The 11,136-nt window shown below is 38.7% G+C and overlaps 1 protein-coding gene across 2 annotated transcripts; it reads left to right on the top strand.

Annotated features, from left to right (window-relative positions):
- The first annotated feature begins 815 nt into the window (after positions 1-815).
- slc7a6 (solute carrier family 7 member 6) lies at positions 816-11,071 on the top strand. Of its 2 annotated transcripts, none has more exons than XM_085291026.1 (10): positions 816-911; positions 4,679-5,261; positions 5,352-5,477; positions 6,628-6,772; positions 6,885-7,008; positions 7,102-7,205; positions 7,337-7,433; positions 7,707-7,856; positions 8,224-8,407; positions 8,503-11,071. In XM_085291026.1, the coding sequence occupies exons 2-10, from the start codon at positions 4,772-4,774 to the stop codon at positions 8,568-8,570; spliced, it is 1,488 nt and encodes a 495-aa protein (XP_085147152.1). In that variant the 5' UTR covers positions 816-911; positions 4,679-4,771; the 3' UTR covers positions 8,571-11,071. The 2 variants fall into 2 exon arrangements, with proteins under 2 accessions (XP_085147152.1, XP_085147077.1); XM_085290951.1 differs by having other exon boundaries at positions 822-1,083.
- Positions 11,072-11,136: the final 65 nt, after the last annotated feature.

The raw sequence follows: 11,136 nt of genomic DNA, 5'->3' as shown, positions 1-11,136 counted from the left end.
CTATGCCATCCAGCTGCTATATATACACATTGTGCCAAAATCAAGTCTTAAAATCATTGTTCAAATTCATAATTGGTCAATTTTAGTGTTTAAAGGATAAAACGATTATTGAAATTGCATGTATAATTCCTTGAAGCTTAAAAGATCACATTTTGAGTTTAATCAAAGAATTTGAAACTAGCACATGGTGAAAATATGCAAACTCCCCAGGACCCTCGTGATGTGAGGCATCAGAGCTCAAAAGGTTACCGGTACTGTTGCATTAATAAATAACTTATGACTGGTTGTTTTTGGCTGCCAGCAGTTACTTGCTCTGTGGTGAGCCTTTCATGGTTTTTGCTGTTTAGGAAACAAGACCCATCACTTAAAGTTATTTTGTAATACACTACTTTGTTTTTTATGCATTGCACAAAAGGTCTACAGCTATGAATGTGTCCTGGATTTTTGCGGGTGTGCTGACATGGATACATTTGTTTCATCACCTGACATCTCACTAACAGAATATTGGCACATTCTGTTCAAGTACCCCTCTGCCCCATGCTTCTAACAGGAATGCTCTAATTACACATGTGCTTTTTGCACACTCACATCAAGTGCCAAGGGGCCAATATAACTGAGAGAAGTGATTAGGAACATGACAGCAACAACTTGATGATACTATTATTTGTAGCATCCTGTGATGACTTTTTGTCATCTTTTTTGCCTCAGTGTAAACACAATTAGTCCCTCTTTGGTATCGGAACAATGATATGTCGATCATGGGTATGCGCAGTTGTATACGAAGAGCCAAAAATACTGCAAGATCACGTGACGACGTCTCCTCCTGAGCAGCAGCCGGTTGTTTACTGGGTGATGCGGACGCACTGCTGGCCAGCTGTCAAAATCATTAGACAGGAGGAAAACCAGCACAGGTACCACTGGGAAGCACGGCTCTGAACCCGTCGTCACTTAGCGGGCATAGTTTATGTTAAATGTGTTCGTGTTCGGAAGTTTTAGCACTATCTGAATTTAGACAGAGAAACGGGAGAAAGGGGGAGTCCGTTTGCTACAAGCTAGCCGCAAAGAGGCGAGACGGTACAGGAGGTAAGAAGCTCCGCATTCAAAATTAAAGCCAAAATTACAATTAGCCAATTAAATTCGTGAGAAATTAAAGCTGTGTCGCTTGATAAAAGATGGGGAATTTCTGCTGTTAGGGAAAAACAAAACAAAGAAAAAAGCAACTTCATGGTTTTTCTCAAAGAAATCAAAGCTATGATATGCAGTGAGTCGGCTCAAACAATAAGCTAACAGGCTAATATAATTGGGATAGTCTCATGTTCGAACTGTTTTTAACATTAAGGTAAACTAGACCAATTTTTTCCATTTTATTAATTGTTACACTTTTTTGTTCGTTTACTATATATCATTATTCACCGCGCACGCATTTTCGTTTTTGAATTGAGGTAAATGCTTAGTAACGAAAAACCTGATGAACGTGGATTTGACTGATAAAATTGACAACAAAATGTAGCAAGGTTGCCTTGAAAAATAAAGAGAGAATGTGCGAGAAAATAGAGAAAGCCCTTTTCTACCAGAGATGCACTAGATGGTTGTAACTTTATTTTGAAAGTCTTAAGCGGAAGTAAGGTTATTGTTTTAGGAAGAAAACACCGGCTGCTGCTGTTTTGCGTTGACAGATGTTTTATTTTGACTTTGAGGTAGGCAGGGGACTGGCAAGAGAGCTATTAGATCATATCCGTATATAGGTTAATTCTCTAGCCTTAAAAACAACATTTTACAGATTTAATTTAAGAAGAAAAAAAATTCACATCATTATTTATTAGATTTCCAACAAATGTATTTCACAAAGGAGGGAATAACGTGTCATTGAACGTGCTGCTTTTGCTCAGCACAACAGTACCGCGTTTTAGAAACCAAAAAACCAAAATTAAAGATTGTTACGGTGGTCCACTCTAATAATTATATAAAACAATAGACATATTGTGACTACAGCAAACAAAAAAACAAACAAACCCTAAAAGCCCTGCTTGCTTTTGTTACTAGGGACTGTCTGTTATCGTGTTTACCTGCCTGTAGCTCCTCCTGCACTGCTGAACACACATCTTGAATGGAATGCAAGGACAGATAAAACCTTTTTTTGTTGTAATTGCAGAACATGCTGGCATGCTTACATACTTGTTGAGACCAGTAGAATACATGATGTGTACAGATAGATTTCAGTATGATTCATTTCACCTACTAATTCCTGGTCATTTTTCTTCTATAAAAACTACCCTCCTTGCCATCACGTCTTTGTTGCGCAATGTACAACTGTAAGGCAAAATATAAGAAAGCTTGGAAGCAATTTTGAAATAGTTCTCATGGGAATATTTCTTGATTCTTTTACAAAAGCAGGATTCGGCTAACTATTGGTTATGGTTTTTTGGGTCTGTTAATCAAAAGAATATGAAGTGAATGAGGATGCAACTACTTGGTTCATGAACACAATTTTCCTCTGAAATGCAGCGATTTTCCTGAACAATAAACATTTTTGTTACCAACCTTATTTTTTAGCCACCGTTTCCAATGTGGAAAACAAAACAATATGTTTATTTTGTTTTTATGTTATACATTGTCTTTGCCTTACATAATTCATCTGTATTTGTTTTTTTTTTTTTTTTATTGTTTTCTCATGTTTTTAACTAATTGTGAAGCCCTTTGGTCAACTCTGTTGCTTTTAAATGTGCTATAGAAATAAATTAGATGTGATTTGATTTGAATGCTACCGATTTTAAACCAGCTTTGGGGTTGCAGTTACTGAAGCTTGATGTACAGTACTGATTATCTAATGGATAAAAATAACATGGATATGGATTCAGTTCAGTCAAACAATCTAACAGTTGGATATATTGTGCTTGGAAAAATCTTCTGTATATACAGTAGTCAAGTGTTTCTTAACATTGGACAGTTGACCTACTACGCAGTGTACTTTGTTGTTATTTTTATATTTTAGCCTTCTTTTGAAACCACAGGGAGAAAGTCAGTTGAAATCCAGAATATCACCATTGCATGAAAAGATCTCCAAGGGATGCCTGTTTAGTTTTAACTCTCTTTGAATGCTGAATCCTTCTTGTGTTGTGTAATCTTCAGGATCGTTAGCAGAGTTGCATGATACCTGTTGCATTTCGCACATATGGAGATTCACACCACCGTCACCCTTTGCTTTAATGAGGCACAGGCAGCTTAACGCAGCCATGAAGGCAGCTCTATCTCCTCTGTTGTTGAGTGATGAGTCAACAGCTGTGACCTTGTTTGACTCATTGATTGTTAAATTATCATGAGGTAAACAGGTGGTGTGCTGGCCAGGTTGTGCGTGAGGAACAGATGCCTAATGATTGAAGTGAAGCATGTACCTCGCATGCACACAGGCACAAGCAGCTGCCCATTAATGATGATTAATGCAGAATATAATAAGAGTTAATAAGCAGCTCATCATATCAAGTTGTGGTCATGTAATTGAGCTGTAAATTGCACATTCCACACTGACAATACAGAAAGCCACTGATATTCTAAACTGCTTCTCCCATATTCAGACTACTTTTGCAGCCTTATAATTTCTAATTTGGTTTTTATTTTTAAATAATTATTTCCCTTTTAACAGAAGTTAAAGGCTGAACAACCTTCAGCATCCTCCATGCACAATGAAAAAGGTCCATGTCATAGCCTTATAAATTATGTTTCTCCACTTGACTATCTCTGGCAATAAGTGATACCCTGAAAATCAATCACTGGACATTTCTCTGACTGCTGAGAATTTATTTTGGGTATGGACATTGAGGCTGTGGACAGCTACAGGTACCTTGGTGTTCATCTGAACAACAGACTGGACTGGACTCATAACTCAGACGCCCTCTACAGGAAAGGGCAGAGCAGGCTGTACCTGCTGTGGAGACTCAGGTCGTTTGGGGTGGAGGGCCCACTCCTGAAGACCTTCTATGCGGTGGCTTATATGTGGTGGCTTCTGCTATCTTTTATGGCGTGGTCTGCTGGGGCGGCAGCATCTCTGCTGGGGACAGGAAGAGACTGAACAGGGTGATCCGAAGGGCCAGCTCTGTTCTAGGATGCCCTCTGGACCCAGTGGAGGTGGTGAGTGACAGGAGAACGGCGGCTAAGCTGTCATCCCTGTTGGACAACGTCTCCCACCCCATGCAGCAGACTGTGACAGCACTGAGCAGCTCCTTCAGTGGGAGACTGCGGCACCCACGGTGTGGGACGGAGAGATTTCGCAGGTCTTTCCTCCCCACTGCTGTCAGACTCCATAATAAAGACTTTAACTGATCAAGCACACACATCCACACATGTGCAATAACACTAAGTGCAATAATCTTTTCTGGCATCGTTGTATTTTTACTCAGTTGTATATAGCATTCGTATTCTATTTTTATCTTATTGTATATTTTTATTCTATTTTATTCTACTGTATATAGTATTTTATTTTATTCTATTCTGTACAGTTGTGTACTGTATTTATTCTTATTGTATTCTAATTTTTGCGTCATAACTTTTGCACTGTCCACTCCTGCTGTGACAAAACAAATTTCCCACGTGTGGGACTAATAAAGGTTATCTTATCTTATCTTATCTTATTTACTCTCTACTTTACCAATAAGAATTTTCTTCTTCTGGTTCTGTTGGACAGGTTGTTTCAGAGGTTCTCAGAAATTGACAAGGGACTGTAGCACACACAGCCGGTCTTCAGTTCTTGCTGGTTTTGCCCTGTTGCAGCGGCACCATGGCCAACCGTGAAGAGTCCAAGAAGATGAATGGCAATTCTGGTGACTCTTCTACCTTTTTGGAAACACCCAAAGTGAGCATGCAGCTTAAAAAAGAGATCTCATTGCTTAATGGAGTCAGTCTGATCGTAGGAAACATGATAGGCTCTGGGATCTTCGTGTCCCCGAAGGGTGTCCTCATTTACAGTGCCTCTTACGGACTCTCACTAGTCATCTGGGCGATTGGAGGTCTGTTCTCAGTAATTGGGGCCCTTTGTTATGCTGAGCTGGGCACCACAATCACCAAATCAGGAGCCTCTTATGCATACATACTGGAGTCATTTGGTGGTTTTATTGCATTTATTCGTTTGTGGACATCTCTGCTGATTATTGAGCCCACAAGCCAGGCAGTCATAGCCATCACATTTGCAAACTACCTGGTGCAGCCGCTCTTTCCAACATGTGAGCCACCGTATGCGGCATCCAGGCTCATTGCTGCAGCATGTGTTTGTAAGTACTTTAGTTCTGTTTATATCCAACTTCTGTCTGCTCATATCTATCTAGCCTTTTCTGCAGTAGTAAGTGTTCCTCTCTTTCCAGGCCTGCTGACATTCATCAACTCTGCGTATGTAAAGTGGGGCACCCGTGTTCAGGACATTTTCACCTACGCTAAGGTGGCAGCCCTGATCGTCATTATAGTCACTGGCATCGTCAAGCTATGCCAAGGTGAGTGGTGACGACAGTACTCACCTTTTCATGTAGTTTGGAAATTATGATTAAATAACATCCACAGACAGATGATCCCTTGGCTTTAGTGCTTGTTGGAGGTTTTCTAGGTGTCAGGAAAATTAATTTTGTTTTGGACGCATAATTCATGGAATGTCTATTTGTCAGTTAGGAACTTTTAAATCAGGACTTCAGTCCTGAATTATCAGTGCAGCTGAAGAAAGTTAACAGTGTAGCTGTAAACCCATTCTTGAAATAGTACAGAACCTTCATAAAAATGAATGTATCCTCCAGGTTTTAAAGCAAACCCAATGCAAAAGCAGTCTTGGAACTCATTGGATAGTTCTCTAGTTTACCTGGTCAGGCCAACAACTATTTATGGAGTCTTCAAGTAAAGTCAAGATGTCTTCCTCTTCTCTGTGGTGGTCATCGCCTGCAAATGCACACTATTAAAAAAACAAGTTAAAAAAAAAATCTAAATCATCAGATGGCAGCCACCAGTCTCAAGTCCTTCTTTTGATCAGTACAAAGACTGATTAACTTCATCCACACAAAGTCTACTGTAATGTGTTTGGTGAACAAACCCAAACTATAAACAGAAACGAGAATCCTTCCAGTTCCAAAGAAAAAGTCAATTAATGATAAGGTCTGTATAATCATATTGATATGCATTAATCCTGATTAATGGATTGCTTTAGATTGTTATTATTTCTGAAGGTCAGCAGTGCCTTCAGAAATAATAACACTTCTGCTTAGGAGTAAAGCAGAGATCTTTGCATGAAAGTTTATGACAAATTGACTCTGGATATTGCTTCAGTAAACATTTTCCTAAGGACTTTATGGTCTTAATCGCAAGTTCAATGTCGTAATGAATATGGTATAAAATTTTGAAAATTACAGGTTCATTTAGAATAAAGTGAGTGATAAAGCAGGGGCTACCTCAAGTCAGCTACTAATTACCATACGAATGTGTCCTCAGAATCCTTTTATAACTGCTTGGTGCTACAAACCAAACTGAAATCTCGGGAACCATCAACATACTTCTCGCCAGAACACCTAATGCTGTGTATCTGTGGCATCTTATCACTGTTAATTTGAATGCAATGAGATTTCACAGACTGTTGCTTTGATTGTCATGTTTCCATTTTAGGCTACACAGGCAACTTCGAATCATCCTTTCAGGGATCATCTACCGACCCCGGTGACATTGCATTGGCGCTGTACTCTGCCCTGTTCTCTTACTCTGGCTGGGACACTCTCAACTTTGTAACTGAGGAGATCAAAAGTCCTGAAAAGTACATTTTCTTTTCAGTGTTTTTTTTTTTTTTAATAATATTATTATTATTTTCCTCAGTAGAAAAGATGTGACAAAAATACTCAGCCTGATCAAATACCCTGTTTTTCCAGGAACCTGCCCATGGCGATTGCCATCTCTATGCCGATTGTCACCATTATTTACATCCTCACTAATGTTGCCTATTATGCTGTTCTGGATGTCAGTGCTATACTGGCCAGTGATGCAGTTGCAGTGGTGAGTAAGCAAACTGAAAAGTAGCTAATGAAATGGAAAACTATGCTTGTGTTTGAGTTTAAGTTGTTGAACCAGTTTCTGTTTACTGCTTAGACGTTTGCTGATCACACGCTTGGTGTAATGAGCTGGACCATTCCCATTGCTGTGGCTTTGTCCTGCTATGGAGGCCTCAATGCATCTATTATAGCTGCATCCAGGTAGAACAAACAAATATGCAATGATTTAAGAAGTGCAATAAATATACTGTGGTGATTTCTTTTTTTTTAACCATTTATTTTTACGGGTTGATTTATCTTTAAATGGCAGAAATGGTATCCTTTGTGTCCAGGTTGTTCTTTGTGGGATCTCGTGAGGGTCACCTTCCAGATGCTCTGTCCATGATCCATATACAGAGATTCACTCCGATTCCTGCTCTGATCTTCAATGTATGTAAATAGAAATGCAGATTATAGTGGTGGAAGAAACTCCTACTTAATAACAGCTCACTGGGAATCCTGTGATTACTACTCCTTGATTGCATTATTGAAACTCAAGGGTGTCAGTTTCATTTCTTGTGTTGGGAAATAAAAGGATATAATACAAACTGCTATCATAGGCCGTAAACCATAAGGGGCCCTTGGCACACTTGTTCTATTGTACTTGCTCAAACTATGACACAAACTCAGATTCTGGTGTCATTTTCCCCGTCTGCTGTCCAGTGTGTCATGTCACTGATCTACCTGACAGTGGAAGACGTCTTCCAGCTTATCAATTACTACAGCTTTAGCTACTGGTTCTTCATGGGGCTGTCCATCGCTGGCCAGATCTACCTCCGCATGAAGGAGCCAGACAGACCCAGACCTCTTAAGGTATCTCAGGTTTTCCATGTTCAGTTTGAATATAATGCATGTAATGTTAGAATGTGGGTGACTCATTTTAATTATATGTAATTATAGTATTAAAAGTAATGAAACAGATTTAATTTGGTTTTATTTAATGCTTTAGAAAAAAAAAAACAGCTTCTACACACACTTTTCTGCTTTGCCAACATTAGGCTGACTGTTTCACTAATAAGTAAAGTTACAGTAACTGGATGGATGTTATGCTGAGGTATGAAGAATGTCACAGTGTAGGTTTACTCATATAAAATCCAAAATAATAATGATGAAGCAAATATTTTCATACTATGTTTTTATTTAGGAGGATCTGTTTTTGAACTCGTGACTCTCTCTGCAGCTCTCATTATTATACCCGGTGGTGTTCTGCCTCTGTACCATTTTCCTGGTGGCAGTTCCTCTCTACAGCGACACCATCAACTCCCTGATCGGCATTGCCATTGCCCTGTCTGGTGTTCCAGTCTACTTCCTGGGTGTCTACCTGCCAGAGTCCAAACGACCACCTGTCATCACTAAGCTGCTGCGTGAGTGCACTACATGGGAAGCAAGAAGGATTTGTCATTTTCACTTAACTTCACCTGAGTCAACTAACCAACATGGTGTTGTCTGTTTTCTGCAGGTTCTCTGACTGACTTCACCCAGTACACCTGCTTCTGTGTGCTGACTGAGATGGACAAAAGTCAATAGACTGTTACACTTTAAAACCCAGGAGTTTGTGCATCCTCACAGCCAACAGATGTGGCCTTCAGCTGTATAAAACAAACAAAGATTTTTGTTCTGGGAAAACATTTCAAGGTGCAGTAGAGAGGTGGTTATGCACTTTATTTATTATTAATCCTTATTAAGTTTAGCAGGTAATTTTATATACTATATGCCTTTTAAACAGTATATGCCTTTGAGACTTCACTGGTGCTATGAACATGACTGCAGGGACCAGAGCATAATGCAGGTTAATATTCTCTCCTGGGTCCTAACTAAAAGGTGTGAGTGTGTTTAACATTGATCTAAACTATTGGTCTTATTTATTTTCTAATGAAGAAGGGGAGAAAATACTACTGCTGCTATTTGAGGACAGTGACTCATCCCTGTAATGTCATTGCCTTTATTTACTCTTGGCCTCATTGCTTGCAGTTTCTTGCTGGTTTTTTTTTTTTTCAACCAACATAACATGTTTTCCATGTGTTGAATTCAGTGACTCTTGAGTGTTTCAAGCTGACCAGCTGAGGTGGGTTTAGTGTAACTCACCCTGTTTCACAGTATGAGATGCTGTAAGCCTTTTTTTTTTTTTTTTTTTTTTAAACCCACTGTTGTTATTTTTGAAACACATAACTAATATGCACTATTTCTTTTTGTTCTTAATCATGTCCACACAGACACTTTGTTCATTCCACATCTTTAGTCCAGTTGTGGAACTTCTGCACATCCTGTCTCCTAAAGTAAACTATGCTCCAGACATCTTGTATCTCAGAATCTTCATTTCATCTCAAAAGAGAACCTTTTAGTTTCAGATTTGTGCCTTGGTCAGATTTGGAGCTTTAGTTTTAGTCCAGTCTGCTAGCTGTTGTTGTATGCACGTAGCTGCTTTATGGCTTTTGAAAATTGTCTGTAAAATTCCATAATTATTATTTTAAATGATCTGTCCTGTCAAAACCTGACTGCAAATGAGAAAAGTTGCAGAAAAAACAGCTAGTCTAGCTGGCTTACAGATATAAACCTGGGACATTCTGAGTAAACATCACAGAGCGATCACTGTTATTGATTTGCTGCACAGCAATGGCCATCATCTTAAGCAAGATGTAGCGAATTGTGGAATTATATGTAGAAATATGTGTGACTTGGCAAGGTAGATGTTTTATAATAGAGGTTGCTTTGTTTTTTTTTACAGGGCGATATGGATAAAAGAAGCTCAATTGATCAGTCTAATTCTGAGTACATCAAATACTGCTGTTTAGTCAAAGCGGTTCCTGTCTCAGAGGTATGATCCTGAGACTGGTTTTATCCCAGGAATATAAAGGGTGTGTCTGTGTATGTGACATCTTTTGCCTGGCTTGAAAAACACCGGGAACATTTCATAAGCAAAGCATTCAGTCTGTTCAGGGTCTTCCATTTTGAAATTAGACTAAATGTTCAGCAGACGTCCTGCTGTTTCATCTGCTCTGTGCAGCTTGAAGTTAGTTTCATTAAGATTGATTAGCATTTTTAGTTAAATTTTCAGTGGGCCTGATCAGCTCCAGCAGCTGCACAGGAGTCCAATCCTGTTGTGCCCTGTTTAGTCTCATAGCTATTTTTGACTCACTGCATTTTAACATTAAACCACATGTTTTCGACTAGCAAATGTAAGTAACTAAAAGCAAAATGAGAAATTGAGTGAAGCAGGACAAAAATTACAGGATGAGCATTAGATATACATTCTTTAGTATTTTAAACCATCTGTTTTTACTTGATTTCTAATCCAGATGTTTATAATTGCACTACAGTATAGTGGCTGTTCATTTGGAGACTTTTCTAAGCAATCAAAATGACTGTCAGGAATTTTCGAACAAGTTATCATAATATATAGTTATTAATCATTATTTTGAATCAACAACATTACATTTATGGCGCAGAACAAAAGCACAAACGGTCATGTTTATTTTCAAAGCTTCCAGGTGTTATCAGGATACTTTTACATGAATTTATGAACTGTCATAAAATGTTATGCATGCTACATGTAGTCTGCTACACGTAGCATTCATAAGATGGGATTTCTTTCTTGGCTTATATTCCGTCTAGTCTCAGCTACACAACATACAGAGTAAAAGGTTATTTTTGGAAAGGGAAGTAGAAAGCTTTCTTAGCAACTGGGGTAATTGATCTAAATTATATTTGTCTCCACTGTCATTGTCATCATCATCATTGATGTCATGTTCACCATGGTAGTCGAGCTATTGGAACATTTGCCTCAGGTGGTGCTGCATGAGCTGTACAATTCTGATCTAATGAACTATGGGTATTGTATTGATTCTGTTCTACTACTGAGCTCATCTTACTGCTGCTTTCCTCCCTTTGGTGAGAACTACAGTGATGTTGTATTGGTGGGTATATTGTTGGCAAACAACTACGTGGTCCAAACCAGCTTCGCTCATGGCCTTGTTTCATACACTTTGCTGCTTACATTTTTATTCAAGTTGTTTATTTATTTTTTAATACATGTTTCTGTGACACAGTGAAAAGCAGTCATGAGCAATTCATTCATTTATTCATTCATTCAAGA

This window comes from Mchenga conophoros, linkage group LG1 (assembly GCF_057382185.1).
Source record: "Mchenga conophoros isolate Kocher_MC1m ecotype Shallow Benthic linkage group LG1, M_conophoros_male_GT1.1, whole genome shotgun sequence".
Lineage (NCBI taxonomy): Eukaryota > Metazoa > Chordata > Actinopteri > Cichliformes > Cichlidae > Mchenga > Mchenga conophoros.
Note: the sequence above shows the minus strand (reverse complement) of the source record. Positions and strands in the feature narration are given on the sequence as shown.

Excerpts from the sequence above, each read along its gene's own strand:
- slc7a6 (XM_085291026.1), top strand. The coding sequence starts at position 4,772 with ATGGCCAACCGTGAAGAGTCCAAGAAGATGAATGGCAATTCTGGTGAC. Across the intron at positions 5,262-5,351 it reads CATTGCTGCAGCATGTGTTT|GCCTGCTGACATTCATCAAC; the intron begins GTAAGTACTTTA and ends CTCTCTTTCCAG. Across the intron at positions 7,009-7,101 it reads CCAGTGATGCAGTTGCAGTG|ACGTTTGCTGATCACACGCT; the intron begins GTGAGTAAGCAA and ends TTTACTGCTTAG.